Consider the following 27005-nt stretch of genomic DNA (forward strand, 5'->3'; position numbering starts at 1 on the left):
GTGCATATTGCATACCACTATCACTATCATCCGTATCTAATCTCTCGCAACTCTTTGTACCTACTGTGTACGCCTTTGATTTTGTTGCATGCGCTGATAAGGATGCCGTAATCGATGGGGCTGATAGTTACAGCGCCGTGCTCGAGCCTCGTTTCAACTCCAAGGTGAGCGTAAACAAATGCGGGTATGTAAATCTTACACAACAAACATGCTAATTATGTGTAAGTGTACAATTAAACTGTAGTGGTATACGTCATATTAGGAGTTTTTAGGTGAATTCATTGGGATGTTATTTTAATTACGAGTATACCTATTTCTATAATGAACTATGTAAAACCTTTTTCAGTATACATACAATCACGTATCCTACGAACTATGAAACTACTACAGTTCTTGGAAAATAAGCGAAAAAGCTTAATATATTTACCCTTATATCTACATAATACGAGTAGGAAACTCCTGAAAGAACACGAATTATATTTTTCTTGGCTTTATGCCTGCCTAGTCTGCCTACTATATATTGTACACATAGTGATCGATCAATTTTCCAAAGTACACTGTTACAGTTACGTTATCGGGTCCAAGCTTTATCTGTTTACTTAGCTGAAAATGTGTGTCATACAAGTACAAGTTTCTGAACCAGTAGGGAATCTATTGGTCGTGCTCAAGCGGAAGTAGAGCGCTCTACACAATTATGACGTAAGCATATATACGCTACTGACTGTGAAACTTTATTAACTTAATATTTTAAGAGTTTTTTTTTATATTATACTTTCATGAACATGTGCTCACTGTTGCTATATTTGACAAGAAATTTTGTGGTGTTCCATCATAGAAACTATAGAAAGGTAGAGTCAGGCCACGATAAGTTGGCTACGGTTTTGATAGCCCCGTCCCTAATTTCATCGACGCTACAGGACCGAAAATGCTAAAATGGAAAGGATGCCCCCCCCCCTTTCAATTTGGGAATTCTAGTTTAATATACTAGAGGTAGTATTATTAACTAGATTTATCCATTAAGAACAACTCAGTTAAAAGAAGTTCCGCTCTCGACTGTTTCTTTCTTCAAAACTTAATCAATCGTAACTAAATTTGAGAATCTGAATAACAATGAAATAATCTGTGTCGGACCGTCTAGTTTTTTTGGCTAATTGTTACCAATTTTGAATACCACACCTTTTTTGCGTCATAATCAATAAGGGCGTTCTTGGAAATTTTTGATGGGCTTTAGCGTCTTTAAAAATAAGAATATCAAAAAAATCAAAACGGTCCGACAGATAAAAATAATAATAATCTGTGTTGAAATAGTACATTACGATACAAGTGTGAAAAAAGGAAGTTCAAAACGAGTGGCGATAAATTAAAACACGACCGAAGGGAGTATTTTAAATCGACACGAGTTACGAATTTTCTTTTTCGCACGTGTATCGTACGACGTTTTTCAGTACAGATGAGCCTCCGAAGTTTCGATCTGGCATATAATGAACCACTTCTCGCACTAGTGCGTAAAAAAACACCATCTGTACTGAAAGTATCATTGCTCTATCTTCAAAAACCAGGGAGGAAATAGTCGAGAGCGTTTGTATGGAGAATTGACCCCTACGGTATCGTCTTAAATTTTATTGCGCCGCGCGAAGGTCGTCACCACTGAATGGGCCGCCAACTCGCGGCCGCCGACATTACTTGTAGCGCGGCGATAGAATCGCGGAGTGAGCCGCCCCTGACGAAACGGAAGATTCAGTTTACACGGAACAGTAATACACTTAGCGCCTAATATCGGTATAGGTTATAATATAAATGTTAACCTTGACCTCCGAAGGTTTTTCCTTAAAGGTCGCTTTTATTAACTTCACTAACGTGTTAAACAAAGACTGCGTGTTCTCGATATAATGTTTGTTTAATATATAACAAGACCATAATACATGTAGAACGACAGTGTGATCCTGGTAAAGAACCTTGTAGCACTATAAGTACCCACCTACTACCTATAAACAAGGATGATTTATATAGGATTTACAATCTTCATACTAATAATCATACCTCAATTTTTTAGCCTTCTATCTTGATGATGCCTACTTTTTTTTTTAATGTGTATTGACATCATGATAATATTAAAATAAAGAAATATAGCCCAAGTTACCCTTCGGTTGGAAGGTCAGATGGCAGTCGCTTTCGTAAAACTAGTGCCTACGCCAAATCTTGGGATTAGTTGTCAAAGCGGACCCCAGGGAGGATGATGATTAAAATAAAGAAATATATAATTTGTTATCATAAAAAATAAAAACACGCAAAAATATTTGGGGAAAATATGATTTTGGCCACTTCCAGGCTGCGAAACAGCGCCATCTAGTTTTACGCCCATACATTTCAGGGATACGCTTTTTTGTACGGGCTTTGTCAATTCCGTATTATCGTTCTTGCTATAACTAATCATGTCTTATAAAGTCACATTCAGACAAAACACTAACTAAAATATTTTTCTCTAATTTTTTAAATCGGCGAAAGCAACAGTCAGTTAATAGCATCTGTCAAATATTAGTTAATGAAACCATTTCTTTACGGCAAATTTTAAATAAGCTTAGTGAGATTTTTGTATTGAATAATTTCTACTAATATTTTTTTTATTTATTAACTTAAGTAACAAATGTATTGTATTTTTAATTTATATTTTATTATATGCCAAGTGGCATCGATTGCATACGTTTCTGATTGTTAATGCAAGTTTCTTAAATAACTACCATGATATTATTCTGTCTATAGGAAAATTATATTAGGTATAATTATTAGAAGGGAACTCGTAATGATTACATAAGGTAAGGGTATTGTAATGGTTGTTGACTGAAGTCACGCTGATATAATTATACATATATACATACGTAACTCTATATACGCTTATTATGTATATTTGTATATAAATTTGTCACGCATCCATTCACACCAACCAAGATGCATGTAAAATAGTAAATATGGGTTAATACTGAATAACAAAATACGTAGTCCTTAGATACCTGTCATAGCGGGTATCCAACGATTTAAATATTACGAGTATAATTTATAATGATTTAAACTTTCACGATTATTACACATAATTATTTTTAAAAACCGGGACTTAATCGCGTATAACTACATATTAAACTGACCTCCAACGTTTCAAGGACGGCGTTGTCCCCGTGGTCTCGGAGAAAGCCTTCGTCCCGAGAAAAACATCGCAATTTCAATCGGGACGAAGGTTTTAGGATCTCATCCACATGGAATCCTGTCATTAATAAGTGTAAGCCGAAAATAATATCGACAGTCGTTAAATCGAATATCGTCAGTGTTGTATGTCGACAGAGTAACATCCCTAGTGCGCAAACAGTTCAAGTTGATAATCAAAACCAAGTGCGGGTAGTTCGAAAAACTCGCGCGGCTGTCAGAAGGTGTTGATGTCATTTCAAGCCAGTCTTCTCCGAGACCACGGGGACAACGCCGTCCTTGAAACGTTGGAGGTCAGTTTAATATGTATTATACGCGATTAAGTCCCGGTTTTTAAAAATAATTATAATTTATAATATAAATAAATACACGGTTATGAGAGGCTAAGGAACTATCAAAAGACTAACCCCCTTATTCATAAACGTTCACTAAAGTTATCAAGCCGATAAAGTTCGTTTGTCCCTATCCAACGTATTGGTGTGACAGAAAGGGACAAACGAACTTTACCGGATTGATAACTTTAGTGACCGTTTATGAATAAGGGGGTAAGTGGGTAGGTAAAGTTTTAGTTATTTTCAATTACTACTTTTTGTAATTTATTTAAAATTTGTTATTATTAATCTTAATCACAATTTATTTATCATGTACATTTTTTGGTACAATAACAATGTAAATATTGGTATAATAATCTGGTCTTTAAACTATAAACTGGTAAACAAGTAAATGACAAACTCTCCAATCTACTTTATTGGATTTCTAATACTTAGGTACCGAAGCCGAAATCACAATTGTACATCGTCAGACTGTGTCATTGGGCCGAAGGGCTGCTATTAGCCTATTAAAGCCTGAAATATATGATTATTTTCAGAAGGGCGCTGTTACCACGCTGTCACTCTGAAGTATGCAGTGACAGTTCAGTAAGTATAGTAGGTATGCAGAAAATAGTTCTAATGAAATTCCGCAACAATGCATGGCGCCGAGTAATAATAGTCGTAAGTAATTTTTCCCCTCACTAGCACACGTGTTTTGTCCTTTAATACCAGCGGGTAAAAACGCATTTTATCCACTAGTGGGTAAAGTAATTTGACCTTGAATAAAGCCAAATTAACTGCTTTAAAATTGATAAAAGTAGGTAAATCTAGTAATAAGGATTATTTACCACCTGTGGAACTACTGGAAGCAGTGATAAACGCATTTTTTGCGTTGTATTAGTTTCCTCGCTATAGTGAGGGGAAAAGTTTTGTGTTACACTCGGGTGCAAATGTATTTTACTTCTCGTGTGTTAAAAAACTCGCAAGTTCAGGATTCTATTCTCGAACCACTCGCTTCGCTCGTGGTTCAACTATAGAATCCTTTCACTTGCTCGTTTTTCAATTCCACACTCGGCGTTAAAATACAACTTTGCCCCCTTGTATAACAAATAACTAATATTTCTGGTCAGGCTTACCTAATTAGTATGTTAAGTACTGGATTAAGATCAATGTCAATAAATCAACAGGTATAAAAAAAAATTCTATGTTAAAAATGTTGAGGCCTACAAATTACTTACTTACCGTACAATTATGAAAGATTTTGCCTTATCTGTGCGTAAATGGTTGTTTCGTACTGACATTTCATACGTAATTCCAAAGGCAGGAGTTATACCGAAAGGGCACCGTCAACTAGTATCTTTTATGAAACCTACATTTTGATGTGTAAGCTGCTATATTCAATTTAAGGTCGTATTTTCTTTATGAAACGCTTAGATTTATTTATATACTCGACGTTAATAAACATATAAATGCCAACAGGTAATTAAAATAAAACAATAATCCCTAATCGTTGCTCAAGACAATTTATTAGAGAATAATAAAAGAAACCGGAAGTGAAACATTAAAAAGATGAATAGACTGAAAGGAATTAAACCGTAACGTTTTGGCTCTGCAAGTTCATATATTATCTCATACTTTGTAGCGTCATATAAAACAAAAATATTCACGTCATTAGCGACCATTCAGAACGCCAACTGCTCAAGGTTTCAGAGATGTTGTTCAGTCAGTATAAGGGACTATCCACACACAGAGGCGCCGACGTCCGTTCCGTGTCTAAATAGTTGGGGAGTTTATTGAAAAACCTTAAATTTTTTGACCAAAGCATGAAACTTGGCACAGTTGTTCCTTATATCAAAATAAGCCGATTAAGATCGGGAGCCTTCGGGAGCCTCCCCCTGGGGCCCGGGAGGGGGTCAAAGTACCGCTTCACCCGGCTTGGTTTGAAAAATTCTAACTTACCCCGTTTAGTTAATAGGTCATGTTTGGTATCGTTTTCGAGTAAATCAATAACGTAGAATTCGTTTTCAGTACTAAAATTATCATTTAATGGTAAATAAAATAAAATAAATTAAAAAATTTGAAATTTTCATCCATGATTTACAAATTGAAGTCATCATAAATGACAAACTGTTTGCTTTTTCTATAAATAAAAAATATGACATGATAGCCTATTTAATATAGATTATAAAAAATATAATTTTTATCCACCTTTACTAACGTTAAGTTCCACAAAAAAATTACTTTAAGACGCGCGGCGTCGGTACGCCGCGTGCGTAATTTTAAAATGCCTTTATTTTAGAAACTCTATTAGACCCCGTTTAGCTATTAGGTCATGTTTGATATCGTTTTCGAGTAAATCAATAACGTAGAATTCATTTTTGGTACTAAAATTATAATTTAATGGTAAGTAAAATTAAAAAAAATTAAAAAATTTGAAATTTTCATCCATGATTTACAAATTCAAGTCATCATAAATGACAAACTGTTTGCTTTTTCTATAAATAAAAAATATAATATGAAAGCCTATTTAATATAGATTATAAAAAATATAACTTTTATCCACCTTCACAAACGTTAAGTTCCACAAAAAAATTACTTTAAGACGCGCGGCGTCGGGACGCCGCGAGCGTAAATTTAAAATACCTCTATTTTAAAAACTCTATTAGACCCGGTTTAGCTATTAGGTCATGTTTGATATAGTTTTCGAGTAAGTTAATAACAAAGAATTTATTTTTGGGTCTAAAATTATAATTTAATGGTAAATAAATTAAAAAAAAATTATCTATAATTTGCAAATTCAAGTCAACAAAAATGTCAACCGTTTGCTTTTTCTTTAAATAAAAAATATGATGTAAAAGCCTATGCGTATGTCACCAAACACCCAGACAAGTTTGGTGGAAACTTCCTTCACGAAATGCTTGGTGTCTGATGACCATGGTCCAAATATTTCAAATGCAATTGCCGCAAATATGTAGTTGTTTTTAAAAAATGCATATTTGCGCGTTTAAACTGGGCGTTTTGCAGCAGCAGTCCCTGGTTTCTGGGCCGAGCGTTAGACGTTGGACGGAGCCAAGGTATCCACACAGGTCACGCCCCACGCCAAGGGTCGTCCCAGAAACCAAGGCAAAAGCGAGCAACCATCAGGCCGCTTTCCGTCTGCTGCTGACAAGCCGACAGGTTCGAGGGTTGTCGGTATGTTCGCTGTGCCGAGAGCCTTGCGGATTAAATCGTTAAGTGCAGTGTGTCACAAAATTCGGCCAGCAATAGACTGGCAGTGGAGTCCGTGGTGTCCTAATGCGTCGGCAGCAAGGGTGTGGTTGGCATGTCTTTAGCCCTTTAGTCTTAGACAAATGGCAGTATATTATGAAGTAAGGCAGCCTATGTTCTCCAAGTGTCGATCTTTTTTAGTAAAGAGGTTCTTCCGGCACTCATTCACTGTTGCGTAAGGACCCTTGATCTGAAACAATATGTGCATTGTCATTTTATTTAAACAGATTCTGCAACTATCAAATTACAACATTTTGGTGGATCACCTTCACTATTACACATTTACCTATCATACAAAATAATTACAAACTTTAGTAGAATCTGATTAGCCTATCTATGATATTGCTCCATCTCGTAATAGTTTGAAGCCTTGGGTGGCCATGTTTCTCCCTTGTTGATCGTTTCAAGCTGCGTTTATCGTACCTATCCCATACTATGTCTAATCTAGAAACGTTTTCTTTTGGCTTTGAAGCTTAGCCAGGCCACTCAAGGTGTCAAACTATTACAAGATGGAGCAATATCAGAGGCAAATCAGATTCTACTAAAGTTTGTAATAATTTTCTATGGTACGTAACGTAAGTGGGTAAAACTGAAGGTTACGTGATCCACCAAAAAGTTGTAATTTGATAGTTGTAGACTCTAAAATGATAATGCACATATTGTTTCAGACCAAGTCGTTGCGCAACGGTGAATGAGTGGTCGAAGTACCTACCTCTTTAGGTACCAGAAAAGATCGACAATTGGAGAACATACCTCCTTCAGAGGCTGCCTTGGATCAGCATATACTGCGCACAGTGTACCAGGGGCCCATTTCTCGAAGCTACAAGTTACAATTTTCAACTGGTTGTCAATGTCTAATATGACAAGTTGGAAAGAGACTTCCGCTTGTAACTTGTAACTTTCAGTTTTGAGAAATGGGACTCAGGGCGTTCTTGTTTGGAGTCAGGCGTTGGTGCCACACCAAAATTTGCCAAGTCCGTCTTCTTGGGGATGGAAGGAAGAAGGAGACGAATGGGTACCACACTGGTCAGACAACACTGAAGTGGCCAGTATATGCTTAGAAGTTACAAGATGTAAATGTAAATCAGGTTGCAAAAACCGATGCAACTGCATAAAGAGGGTAGAGCCTTCTTTATGCAGTTCCATATGTACCCAGCTATGTTTCTGTGAAGGGAATGTATACTATGAGTATGAGTATGAGTAATCTGTCAATTAGGACACCACAGACTAAACTATAAGTGCTAACTTTTCAGTGTTGGATACTCTATGGCAGTTCCGACTCAATTATAATAAGCTCATTATAATTGACTTTAGTTAACTATAACAATTTCAAAAATAGAACTTCATACAATTTCTATACTAATTTGCGATACCTAGCAAATTTTCCTGCATCTGAAACACATTTTTTTTATCTGTCGCGTTATCGGCCAATCAGAGACGGTTATTACAAACAATTGGTTGCTAGGTAATTCGATGTTGATACAACGGTGAACGACTCTATTGACATTAATTTTAACTTGCATGAATGGTGATACATATTTCCATCCATTGATGATGAAGATGATGACTCGTAGAAAAAGTATTGTATACAATAGTGATATAATTAAGCTTTTCACTCTCGTACCGTACTACACATGGTACTCGACTGAAAAGTTTTGTATTATATCACGATTGTATAAAATACTATTATATAAATTTCTTTCAGGATTCACTACAATGAATAAATAACAGGTACAGTCGGTCTTTAGATCGTGTGGTCCGACCCGAGTGTTGCCGTTGTCGACACCAGAGTCAATAATAATGAATCTTTTTCTATTTATGCATTAACACACCTCTGACACTGGCGATCAAATATATGAAAGAGGCGCGTTCCCCGCACACAGTCTAAGCTCGCGTAGGTGAACGCGTACTATCCTTTGTGAATAGGCTTTAATATCATATTTTTATATTTATAGAAAAAGCAACCCGTTTGACATTTATCGTAACTTGAATTTGCAACTCACAGAAAATTGTTTTTTTTTTTTAATTACATTTAACATTAAATGGTCATTTTAGTACCAAAACTAAATTCTACGTTATTAATTTACTCGAAAACGATACTAAACATGACCTAATAGCTAAACGGGTTCTAATAGAGTTTTTTAAAATAAAGGTATTTTAAAATTACGCTCGCGGCGTCCCGACGCCGCGCGGCTTAAAGTTTTTTTTATGAAACTTAACGTTAGTAAAGGTGGGTAAAAGTTATATTATTCATAATCTATATTAAATAGGCTTTCATATCATATTTTTCATTTGTAGAAAAAGCAAACAGTTTGACATTTATGATGACTTTAATTTGTAAATCATAGATGAAAATTTCAAACTTTTAATTTTTTTTAATTTTATTTACCATTAAATTATAATTTTAGTACCAAAAATGAATTCTACGTTATTGATTTACTCGAAAACGATACCAAACATGACCTATGAACTAAACGGGCTATGTTAGAATTTTTCAAAGCAAGCCGGGTGAAGCGGTACTTTGACCCCCCCTCCCGAGCCCCAGGGGGGAGGCTCCCGAAGGCTCCCGATCTTAATCGGCTTATTTTGATATAAGGAACAACTGTGCCAAGTTTCATGCTTTGGTCAAGAAAAAAAAGGTTTGGCCTCTTTTTGTCGATAAACGTCCACACTATAAAGCTGAGTTTAGACCAGCAAGTTATTGCTGCAAGTTTTGAGACGCAACTATAGGTAAGAGTGAGTGGCATATATCTGCATCCCTTTCTTGCATATACTTCTGTCTCAAAACTTGCAGCAATAACTTGCTGGTCTAAACTCAGCCTTACTTACGGCGTGCGTCGCCTGAGTGTGGGTTGCCTTGCCACTAAGGCGCACTCATGAACTCAAATTATTTTCACATTCATAGTTTAGTTACTTATTAACTATCTTGTTCTTATTTTTGTATTCGTATCTTGTACAGATGTAGAGCGAAAAGGTTTTCCTTCGTATTTTTCATGCTAGTTCAGTCAGTCAGTACGTCTTGACTATACTGGCCCCGTAGCCGAGTGGCGTTTCTGCTTCGCCAAACGCCGCAGAAATGCGGTCTGGCTTTGTCGTGCCAGTACGCAACAGCGATAGAGATAGATTGCATTTCTGCGGCGTTTGGCGTCGCACATTGGGTGAATTGCGAAACAATTGAACGTAGTTACCTGTTAAGTATGCATTTGTAATTAGTCTTTAGGTAAAGTTAATTGATTGCATTATGTTACGACCATACACTTAGCATTTTATGTACTCGTAAATGCAACGTGCAACTTTAACAACTGAATCAGTTACCTGTATTACCTGTATACATATTATTTTATTACCTACGGCGTAGGTTAGGCATTTGCCATTGATATATATATTGCAAATTATTGCATATACCTACTTGACCCAATGATATACTTATCGATAACGTACTGGATCAAAACTACGTAAGAACAGCACAGATTTTTAACCAAGACTTCGTACCTACCAGTGGCGAGGCGTGAAGATTTTCATTAGTAAAGCCGGAGGGGTTGTTGGGATCTATTTTGTATGGACTTCTACAGACACTGCAGAATTTTAGGGAACCCGTTGGGAATCGAGTTGTATTGACGCTACGCCACTGGTACATACTATTCCTAAAAGTCATACACATAAGTACTTCAGCCGTGAGCCGGCACTATACCTACTCTTCACATAGACTTCGCTTTCTTTGTTTATTTTTTTCTAAGCAAATAGTGATACCTAGTGATCATTAAATGTATTACTTATCTTACGAAATACCTTCTAAAGTGCCTGTGATATTATTTCGTTTCAATAATATAATAATATATTATAAATTGTAAAGGACACTATTTCAATACATTTACACAGATTTAATTTTGGAGGAATTAATTCAGCACAAAAATTTGAGGTTAGAAAATATCTAATTTAAATAATTTTTAAGAAAAAAAAACCGTCGCCTTTCGGGTTCTGGTGAAAGTTACTTGCGAATGTTGGATTATGTAGAAATGTGTAGGTATTTTTTATTTAAAACTGCTTTTAATGCTTTAATTATTAGATGGCAACATAAATGAATATACGTATAACGTTAAGGTTTGAGGAGTTTCCTCAATTCCTCATGAATCCGATATTATATTATAAGAAATCGAAGCTTGACAAACTTTGACTTGAAAACTCAATATGCTTAACAAACATAACTAAATAAATAAATGTCACTGTTCTGAACTTAAATGCATGCTTTTCTTGCAAAAATACCAAAGTCACTTATGAGTGTGCCGTTCAGATTTGAGGAGTACGGTTCTGACTATCATCAGCAGTTCCACTGCACCAAATGTCACTGTTCTGGACGCAAGTGCATGCTGTTCTTATAAAAATACCAAAGTCACTATAAGCGTGCCGTTCAGATTTGAGGAGTTCGGTTCTGACCATCAGCAGTTCCACTGTACCAAATGTCACTGTTCTAGACGTAAGCGCAGGCTGTTCTTATAAAAATGGCAAAGTCACTATAAGCGTGCCGTTCAGATTTGAGGAGTTCGGTTCTGACCATCATCAGCAATTCCGCTGCACCAAATGTCACTGTTCTGGATGAAAGTGCATGCTGTTCTTATAAAAATACCAAAGTCACTATAAGCGTGCCGTTCAGATTTGAAGAGTTCTATTCTGGCCATCATCAGCAGTTCCACTGCACCAAATGTCACTGTTCCGTACCTAAATGCATGCTGTTCCTTTAAAAACACAAAAATCACTATATGTATGCCTTTCAGATTCGAGGAGTTCCCTCGATTTCTCCAGGATCCCATCATCAGAACTGGGTTCTGAGAAAAATGGGACCAATCTGTATGCATATACATTCAATTAAAAAAAAAATTTCAAAATCGGTCCAGTAACGACGGAGATATCGAGGAACAAACATTAAAACAAATAAAAAAAAAAATAAAAAAACATACAGACGACTTGATAACCGTCCTTCTTGAGATATGAGGCGACGGTTAAAAAACCGGTACTGATACCACTTCGTTTAGGGTTAGGCAACAAGCTTAGTTTGCGACTGAATCTGATTTCATTATTCAACAAATCAATAATTTCAATCACACGCGACGCGACAAAGCCATCATCATCATGCTATCATTTGTTATCAACTCGGTAAAGTTGTAATTACTATTTAAATATTGCTTACCTCAATTGTGTTCTAAAATTGCCTAGGTGTACACGTTTTCAGTCACAAAAGATGGAACATTATTTGTATAAAATCTGAAACGATGTATTTGGATAGCGTGAATCGCAACACTCACAAAACAGTCATATCACAACAAGCCCTAATTAATTATCCTTATTTTAATAAATTAGTACTTATATAACTAAAATGATTAAATTATAGTCACAAGCTATATTCAATGTTTCAAATTGAAACTGTTGGCATTTTTATTTATCTAGTAGGCACAGGAAGGACGAGACCTCATTGACAAATGTCTATGTAAAATCTTTAAAATATTTAAGTTGCTATAATATTCTAGTTCAACTCTACATTTCTACTTTAATTTTAGAATCGGGTCTATACACGAGGATGTGACGACCGACGTTCTGGGCCAGATCGGTGCATGGCAGTGGATGGTGACGATCGTGTCGACCACCCTCATGGCTTCTAACATGTTCAACCAATACGAAGACATGTTCCTTCTGAAGCAGTCTACAAACATAGTATGCACGCTGCCTCAGGGTTTTAATGCGAATAACTACTCTCAGTGTCATGTTATTGCTAAAAATAATAGCGAAGAAATTCGCTGCCAGTTGTGGCATGTAAAAGTATTAGGATTATTTTGGCTGAAGAAAAACGTAAGTGAAAAATTGAAAATGACTTTATCATTTTTCGCTTGCCCTTATTGCAGTCATTTGGGGTCGGCGCGGCATGTCTTCCTCATCCATACCTCTCTATCGTCCGTCATCTCATCATCATCATTCAATTAATTACTATCGTTTCATATCATCTCTCACACAGTTCATCCACATTTTCCTCTGTTTTCCTGTAAATGAAAATGACTACGATTTCTTATATTCTACTCGCAGGAGATACTGTTTTCTCTCTGTAATTTATACCTAAGTCGTTTCCATACATTGCTATTATTACAGGTTCTATAAACACCAACACTTTAATTATAGTTTTACATGTTTTATTCAGTGGATAATGGCTTGCGATCAAGATTGGAAGTTTCTATCGGCGGCGATGATTTGTCGTTTGGGAGTCATGTTTGGATATGTTGTCTTTGGCCTTATTTCAGACAGGTAAATCTCTTAACAATAATATTTTTTAAAGCTCTAAAAGTTTAAAGTCTACGTTTCCCATTCGTCAGCTGCGAAATATTCGCATGCTATGAGTTAACAAATGGACATAAATAATATCTACGGGCGGAAAATTCTAGCCGGATTTTTTCGACCCATAATTACATGCTTTTAATCCTGAATCGGAATCGAATGGCATCAAAAAAAGTTTTTTTGACATACTTAGTGGTTTAGGTATGTTTTATAGTATAATAGTTAACCGAATACAAGTTCAAGGCTGTTTTTTTTTCAGCTTTGGGCGAAAAAAGGCAATGGTACTAGATGTATACACGAACTTAGTATTGAGGATATCTATCATAGTTTGCGACTCTGAAAGTTGGTTCAGATTGTTAGTTTTCATAAGATCTTTACTCGGTAGTGCTAATAACTTCATGGGACTAATTTTGAGTAAGTAAATAATCTTTAAATAACTATAGGTGCTGCTCGTAAAAAGATTCATTTTTAACAATTTTTTTTACATGAAACTCGACATCATTATTTACTCCTACAATTTAAGAGCCATAATGACCCATGGTTGTATCGAAAGTTTTTTTGTTTTTTATTGACTTGGCGATATAGGTAGAATATATCCTGTCTCAGAATTTCCCTAATCTATTTTTTGTATCTACTGTATGCCTAATAGCCAATGTGGACACATCAGAAATTAATAAGGAGACGAAAGTAGAGACCGACGTATGTTATGATCGTAAGATTGGTGAGATTAACAGCCAAAGAACCCGTGAGATTATAACATTTCGGTGGTCCTCAATACATCCCCCTGATACTCTTCTATCCTCATTTAAGATGTGGGATGACATTGGGTATAAATTTAAGTTCTTTTGTTTCTGCAGTTTGCGAGATCGCGAGCAACAAATGGCGCTCGTGGCTAAGTATGATAGTGGCAACGCCGCGGCTGCTCGCGGCCGTGTGTATGGTCCCGCTGGCCCGGGCCCTCAGCAACTCGGAGTCTTTCACCTTCATCGCCTGCTTGTATGATCTACTGCTGATCGTTATTTTGAGGTATAAGTTAATTCTTAGAGTAATAAGAATTACTTCGTTTAATGAATGTTTCACATGCTAGAAGACCTTAGCAACGCAAACCTCGAAGTTGGACTGAAGATGAATAATTGAATATGTCAAAGACTAAGGTCATGACGAACAGCACAGAACGTAGGATGGAGATAAACGGAGAACACATCGCATATGTCCAGGAGTACCTTTACCTAGGCCAAATAGTCTCTTTCCAGGCGCGACAAGACAAAGAGGTCCAAAGACGCACTGAAAACGCCTGGAAGAGTTATTGGTCAATGAAACATCTAATGAAGGGAGACCTACCTATGTCACTCAAACGTAGGCTCATGGACATGTGCGTACTTCCAGTTCTCACCTACGGTGCTCAGACCTGGTCTTTGACGAAAGCTCAGAAGTCCAAACTCGGGGTTTGCCAGAGAGCTATGGAGCGCAGCATATTAGGTGTAAAATTAAGGGATCGGATCCGGAACATCACGCTGCGCTCTAAGACTCAAATAATGGACGTAGCTCGGAAAGCTGCTAAGTTGAAATGGGACTGGGCTGGTCATGTCTGCCGAATGCCGGACGACTTGTGGGCTAAGATAACTACGAAGTGGGAGCCCCACGAGTCAAACCGGGGATCCGGCAGACCACATCGGCGATGGCGGGATAACCTCGACTCATTTTTGAGTGGTTGATCACTTAACAGAGACGAATGGAAAAAGAGGAGAGAGGCCTTTGCCCAGCAGTGGGACACAGCAGGCTCCTAACAACAACAATAACAATGAATGTTTATGTTTCTGACGTGTAATCTATATGTGCAATATCAATAAATATGAATATGAATACAGCCAGCAATACTATTATATCGGCATAGCCCTTTTGCGTACGTACCTGTCTAACACTTGTATTGTACACTGAGCCTACTATAAAATAAATTTCAGATGGACTCCAGAATCTCCGCAGTGGCTGCTATTTAATAACAAAATCACAAAAGCAGAAAAAACTATATTTAAAGGGGCGAAACAAAACCACGTTTCACTATGCAGTGATTTCAAAATAAGGCCCGTCAATCAAAGAGTACGTCTGTAAGTCTAATTAGAACATTAATTTCTAAAAATAAATAAATTATTATATGTTCCCGTATCAAACCTACAATTTTTTTAAATTTGCAGGCTTATGTTTGTCTAGACGAGGATCAGACTTGCATCCCCATACTAAGCACCCATAATACAAGAGTGCTGACCTTCGTGTCCTTAATATTTTGGTCACTAAACTGTTTCTCGTGGAGTATAATTTACTCAACTAATTATAGTGGAGAGCAGACCAACTATTACCTGCTTAAAATATTATGTTTGGTCGCGATAATTGGGTGCCTGACGGTAGTTTTGTCGCTGAAGTGCTCGTTGCGACATTTGCTCATGATACATATATTCTTGGCAGGCGTTAGCGGCCTGGCCGCTCTTACTTGTAAGGAAGTCGGTGTAAGTTTATCAGAATACTTTTTATTATAGTCGGACTTCTTGAAACTGAATGCTGACATTTCCAATATCAACAAAAACTTGGCTAGCATACTTACGACGAATTTGACAGAATTGCTCCCTTCTTGTCATTATAAGAAGTTTTCGATTCGATATTTCGTCTAAATGTATAATGTCGGTAAACAAAAAACTCTAGTCGTTAATTTTAAAAATTATCAACACTTTATTTCAGGAGCCCATATGCAGTATACTATATCCATTCGCCCTAGCTACCAGTCTAAACGCGCACGCCATAACTTTAAGTATCACGCCCCGTCTCTTCGCCATCAAAATCCGTGCGACCCTTCTCGGTTGCTGCCACGCTGCCGGGCAAATGGGTGCCATCATTGGCTATCTCATCACTTCTCTCAAGCTAGTTGATGAGATCACTCTAGCCCTGCTAGAGGCAGCGGCTACCGTGGCTATGCTAGTCCTGTGCTTGGTGTTCCCTGACGTGGATGACCGAGAGATGCCCGATGTACTTGAAGACATGGATTATTTTTCAGAGTATGAATATTTTCATTATTATTCTTTTATATTGCTTCCTAGATGGCGTTAGTGACCAGGAAAACAAAGCGTAAGGTACTTACCTAGTTAGCGTTTTTAAAAGGTTTTTGCTGTATTGTCACGCCGCCGGGCAGATGGGTGCCATCATTGGCTACCTCATCACCACCCTCAAGCTGGCAGATGAGATCACTCTAGCCCTGCTAGAGGTAGCAGCTATACCGTGTCCATGCTGGTAGATGCTTGGTGTTCCCTAACGTGGATGATTTCGCACGTTTTTCAGTACAGATGGCCCTTCGAAGTTTAGACCTGACAAAAAATGAGCCACTTGTGCGGGCAAAAAGCATCATCTGTACTCATTTTTAGGGTTCCGTACCAAAAAGGTACAACAGGAACCCTTATGGTGCGACTCTGTCCGTCTGTCTGTCCGAGAGGCCTTATTCCTAAAGACGAGCGTTTTTTGCAAAATAGAACCTTTTTCATTCAAAATTATAAAGAAACTATAAATGATTATTAAAAAAATGATAATTTTCCTAAAAGTACTATCAGCAGCAAAAGTGCATGGAGAAATTATGAATGAATTCATTGATAAATTCGCCATGCACTTTTGCTGCTGATAGTACATATCTTAAGCTAGAAAGTCAATTGGTACTACTTTAAAATATGTTTATACTTCCGAAAAATCAGTTTTTTCGGAAGACGTTTTCAAATTTCGTAGTGGAATAGCTCGTTTAGAATCGTGATTGTGCTGTTAAAAATGTTATTTGGGGTAATAAATGATCACAATCCTATTTGTTATATCCTGTACGAGTTAGCTAATACTTTGACATTTTAAGATTTACTTGAAATGGTGGATAAATAACCTTCCGTATCCTCCCCATTTTTTCGATAAAAAGAGGTTTACATTATGTATTTTTCCTGCGATTCCTGCATTTTTTGTAACTCTTAAATAATATTATCCTAAACTAGAACTTCTTATTGACCTATAAAAAAAAAATCATACATATAAGACATACCTTTCTGTCGATAGATATGTTTTTAAAACACCTAAAATTCGAATAAAAGACACTGTGCTAACGCGAGCCCGCTCAGTCTGCGCCGAGCGCTCGAAGACAACGGACCTGCGTTTGATCGTCCGGCGCACCTAGCTTTCGTAAGCAGCGCGATAGTTCCGAGAAGTGCCGTAAACTGCGACTAAACAAATCTTGATCCTTTTTACACCTTATGCAATTTTAGCATTCGACATGCTTTTCATATGATTTTGGATTTTAAGTTATACGTGAAGTTTGTTGAGAGTTTGAATTATTATTATACTAGCTTTTACCCGCGGCTTCGCCCGCGTGATAAAAGTATTCATTAAGATTTTCATTTGGATCCGTAGGGACCGTAGGTTTCTCTGTAGGTATATTTATCTGCGATTATTTCGATTGCACATAATACTTTTGCTTGCAATGATTGTAGAAATATTACACATCGACCACAGCGTAGGTAATTCTATATACGCTGGGGAAACCTTTATAAACATCCCAGATAGCCCGTATTTCGACACTATGATCGGTGGGTAAAAAGTACTTTTTTCTATTATCCCTTACAATTTTTTACATTTTGCTTATACTTATCGCAAACGTAATCTTCAAGCAAGCAAACAACGATCGTCTTAGAGCACATTGATTGTAAGAGACCGCCGACCGATTATCCGTATCCCTCTAACGATACCCATATTATCCGTATCCGTATCCGTATCGCTATCGCTATCGCTATCGCTATCGCTATCGCTATCGCTATCCCTATCGCTATCCCTATCGCTATCCCTATCGCTATCCCTATCGCTTTCCCTATCGCTATCCCTATCGCTATCCCTATCCCTATCCCTATCCCTATCCCTTATCAAGATGTTTAATGATATAACACTTTAAGTTCTCGCGCTTTGTATAGTCTGTCCGACGGTTTAAGAGCTAAAAGCCATAAAACTTGTTACAATGGCATACAATGGTTAACAATAGATGAATAATTAGCTTATCTTTATGGCTTTTGGCTCTTACACCGCCGGACGAACTATACACATATTTAAAGTCACATACAGGTCGAACGCGATTAATTAACATTACTTTTACCTTTTTTCCCAACGTTTCGGCCAGTTTGCACTGGCCGTGGTCGCGGAAGACTGACGTCCCAGCAAAATGTCACCGGAGATGTAAACAACACAAAACTACCCGATATTAATTTATATAAATGTTCGGGGTAGACAAATAATTATAATCTACCCGCTTTTAGTTAATGTTTATTTCCCACCATGTTTATTTTAAAGGTAAAAATAATGTTAATTAATCGCGTTCGACCTGTATGTGACTTTAAATATATGTTTAACGATTTCTTATCAAGTGCTAAAATATAAAGTTTCATGGTTTTATCATTTAAAGTTAAGAAATCCCATACAAACTTTCAACCTCTTTTTCAACCCCTTCATCCCTTTTTTTCGAAATAAAAAGTAGCCTATGTTCTGTCTCAGGGTCTAAAGATTGTCTGTTCCAAATTTCATCAAAATCGGTTGCGTGGTTTAAGCGGGAAAGCGTAACAGACAGACAGACAGACAGACAGAAAGACAGACAGACAGACAGACAGAGTTACTTTCGCATTTATAATATTAGTATGGATTTTGGGACCAGGATGAGGTTCTGGTTCTCATGATGATGGAGTCAGGCAGGAGATGTTCAACAGAACTGCTATTCTACTTATCATAACTCCACCATGTTTGGGCTCATTAGATTTGGGCTGATGAGGTCCAAGGTCTCATGATGGAGTCAGGAGGTGGTCAACAGAACTGCTATTCTCCTCATCATAACCCCATCATATTTGGGCTCATTAGATTTGGGCTGACGAGCACCATCGAACTAGATGAGGTCCAAGGTCTCATGACGGGGTCAGGAGGTGGCCAACAGAACTGCTATTCTCCTCATCATAACCCCATCATGTTCGGGCTCATTAGATTTGGGCTGACGAGCACCATCGAACTAGATGAGGTCCAAGGTCTCATGATGGAGTCAGGAGGTGGTCAACAGAACTGCTATTCTCCTCATCATAACCCCATCATGTTTGGGCTCATTAGATTTGGGCTGACGAGCACCATCGAACTAGATGAGGTCCAGGGTCTCATGATGGAGTCAGGAGGTGGTCAACAGAACTGCTATTCTCCTCATCATAACCCCATCATGTTTGGGCTCATTAGATTTGGGCTGACGAGCACCATCGAACTAGATGAGGTCCAAGGTCTCATGACGGGGTCAGGAGGTGGTCAACAGAACTGCTATTCTCCTCATCATAACCACATCATGTTTGGGCTCATTAGATTTGGGCCGACGAGCACCATCGATCTAGACGAAGTCCAAGGTCTCATGATGGAGTCAGGAGGTGGTCAACAGAACTGCTATTCTCCTCATCATAACCCCATCATGTTTGGGCTCATTAGATTTGGGCCGACGAGCACCATCGAACTAGATGAGGTCCAAGGTCTCATGATGGAGTCAGGAGGTGGTCAACAGAACTGCTATTCTATTCATAAGACTGCTTGCACTTACATTGACATTATACTTTACATAATGCTATTAAACCTAATGAAGCGTTGTTTTATTACCTAAATCTCAAAACCCTCTAAATAAAATATGTATAGTAAGGAAGGAGCAAAAATTTAACCGCAGGCTTTCCAAATCGACGATGTTTGATCAGCTACTTTTAGAACGAACATGTACATAATTTGATTTTCACCCTTTCAAATGTTTCTAAGACGCAATGTTTTGCACAGGTCACGTAGGGTTTGCAATCCGGATATTCGAATATCCGAATTATTCGAATATCCGCCAATATTTTTATCCGAAAATATTCGAATAATCCAAGTGAAATTATCCGGATAAACGGATAATTTCTATAAACATTATTTTTTATTTATAAGTAATATATTTAATAGATAGACGTTACTGAAACCAATTTCGATCAATTCTTAATACGGACAATGTTATTGCTAACAAGTTAACACCTATTTATCTTCAAAATCAAACTAATATTTACAAAACAAAGAAAGCCTTCGTGGACAAGAAGTAAGCAAAATGCCTCACCCCACGCACTCAGTTCTTATCAAATATTCTATTAATTGGATGATTTAAAAAAAAAACAGAAAAACGTTCAAGTATTATTTTTTAATATGAAAATGAAAATGAAATATTTATTTTTCAAGTAGGCATATTACAATGCGCATATGAACGTCAAATAAAGCTACGCCGGCTCTAACCCTACGCCTTAGCCTCGAGAAGATTTCAGTCCCCCCTCAGTTGGGAAACGAAAACGTTACCCCAACCTACTTACATTACTACTAATAGCTAACGTGAAGTTATCTGTAAAACCGTACTTAATAAGGGAGATTTATACCTAAATTTCCTGGTCCCTTGTTTTTTTGAAATTGAAATTTAGCGCCTCACTCCGAATTTAGCTGTTATCAGTTCCATGGCAATTAAGTACGCCAGAATTCCCTCCACTTCACTAAGAAATATAAGGCATTTTCCTTTTAAGTCCTTAGTTACATGCATACAGAAAAATCGGTCTAATTACTACTTTTACTTTGAAACCTTAGTCGATCTACTGCTCAGCTTGGAAACTATAACCCATAAAATCGCTGCCGAGCAATTTGAGGCGTTTTGGATTTGAATATTTAAATAAGTTCGCCTTTGTACCTCCTCCTTCTTCATTCTTTTAAATTTTATGTCTTGTATATTTTATGTTGGTGGTCCAATAAAGAATTTACTTAATCACTTATTTATCACCTCTCCCCTTCCATTGGTACTTTGGTACCAGCCACTGTGCAACTAAGGTCTAAAATGATCCACACCTGGACTGGATAGGAAGTGTTTTCGACTAATTGGTCTTCTCTTTTTTTGGTTATTCTGTTTTGAACGAGTACCTATATCTTTCCTCATTCCTGTTCTAAGACCCTAACTAGGACGCTTTTGTTTAGAGCCTACGAAAAGAGTTTTCAACTTTTTATATTAAGTATCCGATCCGGACCAAGATGGCATCTGGTACGGGCGTAAGCATTTATGCAAATGACTAGTATCAGCATGGGCAATTACTACAGTGGTAGTATCAGCATGGGTCAATTATGCCACTGTCTTTCGAGCCGAGACATACGCAATAATTACCTGTGTACATAAGAATATAGTTAAACAAACCCAAGAAAAGAATATCTATATACTCAGCGACAGTCAGGCGGCACTCAAAGCCTTCACATCGCCCAGAGTTGACTCTAGACTGGTATTAAACGGCATCCAAGCTCTTAACAAGCTTGGAAGGCAAAACAAGCTGCAACTGGTATAGATACCGGGACACGAAGGCTTCATTGGCAATGAAAATGCTGATGAACTTGCCAAGGCCAGGTCTGAAGACCACGTCACAAGGAACCTTTAAAACGGCTATGAAATACCATACAAAGGCTAATCACCAACAAGAGTAGGATGCCCTGGTAGGTCTGAAGCATTCAAAGCTCTTTATGCGGAGGGTAGAATCTGGATGGAGCAAAAAGCTAGGAAAGCTAGGCAAAAGACAACTCCAAATTATAACGGGGGTGTTCACAGGCCATTACGGGATCAAAGGAATTTTGGCCAAGATGGGACACGCTGACTACACAGATTGTCGCATGTGCGGCAAAGAGGAAGAGACCATCAGACATCTAATGTGTGAATGTCACGCCCTCGCCAGACAAAGAATGAAGAACTTTGAAGCAGGCTACCTAGTATCAAAGGACATCAGAGAGCTACCCATGAGCCTCATCATCCGATACGTGGAGATAGTCGAGAAGCTCCTGAATAGCTGAAGGATCTTACAATCGAAGGGGGTAATTGCACAAAAGATCCCGATGGGTCGAAGTGTATCCGTACGGGCCCCCGTAGATTTAAGATAAGATGAGTATCCGATCCGATCGAGCGGAGGACCGACTCCTATACATTCTCGAAATCTTTGATTTCTGCCTTTGACATCCTTCCTATATCCGATATCGGATCGGATAATATGACAACGCTGTATGGCCCTATAACCATCATCATGCCCAATGATGTTGTCTCACGTTCCACTCTACACAAGCCATCCTTTCTACCATCCATTTCCAAGGTAAAGGTGTTGTCAGAAAAACTTCTCGTTATACCTAACACCTAACTTATCACTACTACTAACTGTCTTATATCAACAGCTCACTATCTGATTGCAAGATTCTAGTCATAAAAGTAAAGATAGAGAGCTAGGTGTGTTTTAATTTTTTACAGTTTGCTGATTTACGCAAAAAATAAATAAAAATGTAGGTAAATTTCGCATTATGGCGCTCATCTATCTCAGCCGTTATCAATTCCACGCTTATACGCACCTGTAACATTAATTTTGTTCCATTTAATAAATTATCCGAAATTATCCGAATTATTCGAATATTCGAATAATAAAAATTGTATTATCCGAATTATTCGAATATTAAAAATCCGTCGGATAATGCAAACTCTCACGTCATGCACAGTTAAACTGTGGAATGAATTGTTGCCAGCGGTATTTCCGGACCGATGCGACCTTCAAACCTTCAAGAAAACAACGTACATCCATCTTAAAGGCCGGCAACGCACCAACACTTCTGGTGCTTCGGGTGTCCATAGCCGGCAGTGATCGCTTACCATCAGGCAACTTGTCTGCTCGTTTGCCTCCTATCCCATAAAAAAAACGTTTAATAATTTTTAAGAAAAAAAAACCGCCGCCTTTTGGGTTCTGACGAAAGCTACTTGCGAATGTTGGATTATGTACAAATACATACATACAATCACGCCTGTATCCCATAAAGGGGTAGGCAGAGCACATGTAGAAATGTGTAGGTATTTTTTAAAACTGCTTTTAATGCTTTAATTATTAAATTTTTTAAATCGGTCCAGTAACGACGGAGATATCGAGGAACAAACAAAAAAAAACAGACGAATTGAGAACCGTCCTTCCTTGAGAGATTTGAGGCGATGGTTAAAAAGTGACACAACATCATGAGCAGTTCCACTGCACCAAATGTCACTATTCTGGACGTAAGTGCATGCTGTTCTTATAAAAATATGAAAGTCACTATAACTGTGCCGTTTAGATTTAGGGAGTTCCGGTCTGACCATCATCAACAGTTCCACTGCACCAAATGTCATTGTTCCGTACGTAAATGCATGCTATTCATATAAAAACACAAAAATCGCTATATGTATGCCTTTCAGACTTGAGGAGTTCCCTGGATTTCTCCAGGATCCCATCATCAGAACTGGGTTCTGATAAAAATGGGACCAATCAGTATGCATATACATTCAATAAAAAAACAGAAATCACTATTAAACTATTCTCTAATTTCAAGTTCCTAACTAAAATTTTCCTAATAAAAAAAAACAAATTGATCCCGATACAAACTTTCACCCCCTTTTTCCCTCTACTAGGGGTGTAAATTTTCATAATCGATTCTTATCTCTTCGAAATTTTGTTAATGCAATCTATACAAATTTCGACTTTCTAGCTTTCGTAGTTTCGGCTCAGCGGTGTTGGTTGTTGAATCAATCAATTAGGAAACCTGTATTTATATATGTATATGTAGACTACTATACTTTTACTACATTCATACACCTTATTTACTACTACCATACCATGAACAGGAAATTCCCCGTATAAAATTGAAAATTATGTTATTACCAATTTAATTCAAAACTATCAAGATTATTTGTGTCGGCGTTGAAACGCGCGTCGAGTTGCAGGTGCTCGCGTACCGAGCGCCAACGCCATCTATCGATGGCCGTTTCGTGAAATTGATGAGCGCTCTAAGGAATAAGGAGTCTTAAATATCTCGAGAACTACTTATGCTATCGATATGAAATTTGGAATAGTTATAAACATTGTGAACCTGTACAAGGTGAAAGATTTTTTTTTAATTAATTAATATAAATGATAGAAAATGGCCAAAATGAAAGGGGGGCAAACTGAAAATTTCAAGTAACTAGGTCAAGTGGGGTATCGTTAGAAAGAGCTCAAACTGTACATATCAAAACTATTTTTTATAATTTTTTGGTTGTGGAAAAAAAATGTTTTTAGAAGGAAAATGTAAAAAAAAACCGTCCCCCCCCCCCCCCCCCCCCCCCCTTATCTCCGAAGTTTACCAACATAAATATATGAAATTTTCACCAAACATGGCTATTATAATGAATATTACAGGAAAAATAAAATCATATACGTATCTTGAAAACTTTTTTTTTTATTTATAAAAAACCTTTCAGATTTACATTTTAAATTTCAACACCCTTGCGGGTGTTTATTGTACCTGTATTTTTTAACAAAACAACAATGAAATTACCTGCTTTCAAATAGAGGCAAAATGGTTAAAATCGGTTCACGCAATAAACAATTATTCCATAAAAATCATCCTCCATACTAGCTCGCGCGCATTAGTTTACTCAATTTGCCGATAGATGTCGCTGTACGTTGAACGCTCATTTCCTTCATCGCGTTTTTCCTGATATAATGAGGTCGGTTCAGGAGCGTTCTTGCGACATGTCGTAAGTCGTAAACTATTGAAGTCGAATAGTCTTGATTTTATTTGGACGTTGTCTAACAATAAAATTGTATATTAAAATATTACTTGTTATGTGGGAAATTGAGTCTTGAGGGATTTAGTCAAATCTGTAGAGTTCTATGAATAACATTTTGATGATTCAACTATTGAAAGTTTGTACGGAACCCTCGGTGAGCGAGTCCGACTCGCGCTTGACCGGTTTTTTTTTTATTTGTGCCCTGAAAGTCCTGAAACACTCGATACGCAACATTCATTTGCGGATCTCTCTTACTCGGGCATCAATGTATAGCTCCAGTTAACTACATTGCGCCCCGCCCTTTTATAAGTATTTTCCCCTCACTAGCTCGGAAACACGTGTTTTGTCCTTTAATACCAGCGGGTAAAAACGCATTTTATCCACTAGTGGGTAAAGTAATTTGACCTTGAATAAAGTCAAATTAACTGTTTTAAAATGGATAAAAGTAGGTGAATCTAGTAAGTAGTAGTATTTACCACCTGTGGAACTACTGGAAGCAGTGATAAACGTATTTTTTGCGTTGTAGTTTCCTCGCTATAGTGAGAGGAAAAGTTTTGTGTTACACTCGGGTGCAAATGTATTTTACTTCTCGTGTGTTAAAAAACTCGCAAGTTCAGGATTCTATTCTTGAACCACTCGCTTCGCTCGTGGTTCAACTATAGAATCCTTTCACTTGCTCGTTTTTCAATTCCACACTCGGCGTTAAAATACAACTTTGCCCCCTTGTATAACAAATAACTATTGTTATACAAGGGTGCAAAGTTGTATTTTAAAACCGCGTGTGGAATTTAAAAACGAGCAAGTGAAAGGATTCTATAGTTGAACCACGAGCGAAGCGAGTGGTTCAACTATACAATCCTGAACTTGGTGAGTTTTTTGTTACACCCGTGTGTAACACACTACAGCGAGGAAATTACAACGCAAAAAAAAACGCGTTTATCACTGCTTCCAGTAGTTCCACAGGTGGTAAATAAATAGTATTTTATGCAACTGGCGTTTAAGTGAGGACAAAAAAGTCGAGTGGCGTGAGTAACAATTTGAGGCGAAGCCGAAAAATGTTAATAAAGACGCCACGAGTATTTTTTGACTCAGTTAAACACCGTTGCATACAATACTTTTTCTACGACCATGCACTTACTTTTTAATAGTTTTCTAGAATAACTTTCGTGAAATTCACACTATTTCCTGTATTTTGATGCGTCGGCCTCCCCTCTGTTCCTGCACTCACCCTGTCGCTCGCACTCCCCCGCGACGTCGCCAGCCCCCGGCGCCCCGCGCACCCACGCTATATCCATTAAAGGCTTCCTAACAATGCTTTAAGAGCTATATCGTATGCGTGGGTGCGCGGGGCGCCGGGCGGGGGCGGGCATCTTTTATGTAGGGTTTTAACGATCTATGCACGACACTGTAAATGACGAATAACACGGGAGTAGGAAAACATCTTTTCCCCTCACTAGCTCGGAAACACGTGTTTTGTCCATTAATACTAGCGGGTAAAAACGCATTTTACCCACTAGTGGGTAAAGTAATTTGACCTTGAATAAAGTCGTTAATTTGCTTTAAAATTGATGAAAGTAGGTGAATCCAGTAATAAAGATGATTTACCACCTGTGGAACTACTGGAAGCAGTGATAAACGCATTTTTTGCGTTGTAGTTTCCTCGCTATAGCGAGGGGAAAAGTTTTGTGTTACACTCGGGTGCAAATGTATTTTACTTCTCGTGTGTTAAAAAACTCGCAAGTTCAGGATTCTATTCTCGAACCACTCGCTTCGCTCGTGGTTCAACTATATAATCCTTTCACTTGCTCGTTTTTCAATTCCACACTCGGCGTTAAAATACAATTTTGCCCCCTTGTATAACAAATAACTATTATCACTAGATTAATCCACTTTTATCAATTTTAAAGCAGAACATTTGGCTATATTCAAGGTCAAATTACTTTATCCACTAGTGGATAAAATGCGTTTTCACCCGCTGGTATTAAAGGACAAAACGCTAACGAGCTAGTGAGGGGAAAAACAATATTTAGTACTTCACATCCTGTTTCTCCTCCAGATTATCTAAGCCCCTGCGCTGGGCGACGCAGAAGACTCACTCGCCGTCTCGCGAAGAGATTGAGCTTCGTAACCTGTCGTTCGGCAGCACTCGCGCCCGTGTCGCGTCGAGCACAACTTCAGAGCATGCGCCTGCGCGGCCCATTGGCTGCGCGACGCTGTGGCGCGCCATCTATCGCTTGTTTTGTAGAAATAAATAA

General features: G+C 37.8%; 1 protein-coding gene across 1 annotated transcript; it reads left to right on the forward strand.

Annotated features, from left to right (window-relative positions):
- Positions 1-44: 44 nt before the first annotated feature.
- On the forward strand, positions 45-27005 carry LOC125229835 (solute carrier family 22 member 4-like). Its single transcript, XM_048134777.1, has 9 exons — positions 45-164; positions 12326-12614; positions 12958-13061; positions 13351-13505; positions 13949-14117; positions 15053-15188; positions 15284-15592; positions 15822-16135; positions 26807-27005. The coding sequence occupies exons 1-9, from the start codon at positions 115-117 to the stop codon at positions 27003-27005; spliced, it is 1725 nt and encodes a 574-aa protein (XP_047990734.1). The 5' UTR covers positions 45-114.

Source organism: Leguminivora glycinivorella, chromosome 9, assembly GCF_023078275.1.
Source record: "Leguminivora glycinivorella isolate SPB_JAAS2020 chromosome 9, LegGlyc_1.1, whole genome shotgun sequence".
NCBI classification, from domain to species: Eukaryota; Metazoa; Arthropoda; class Insecta; order Lepidoptera; family Tortricidae; genus Leguminivora; species Leguminivora glycinivorella.

Bases quoted from the DNA above. Each gene is read 5' to 3' on its own strand.
- LOC125229835 (XM_048134777.1), top strand. From the start codon at position 115: ATGGGGCTGATAGTTACAGCGCCGTGCTCGAGCCTCGTTTCAACTCCA. The intron at 165-12,325 runs GTGAGCGTAAAC...CTTTAATTTTAG, and splicing joins AGCCTCGTTTCAACTCCAAG to AATCGGGTCTATACACGAGG. The intron at 15,189-15,283 runs GTACGTCTGTAA...TTAAATTTGCAG, and splicing joins TAAGGCCCGTCAATCAAAGA to GCTTATGTTTGTCTAGACGA.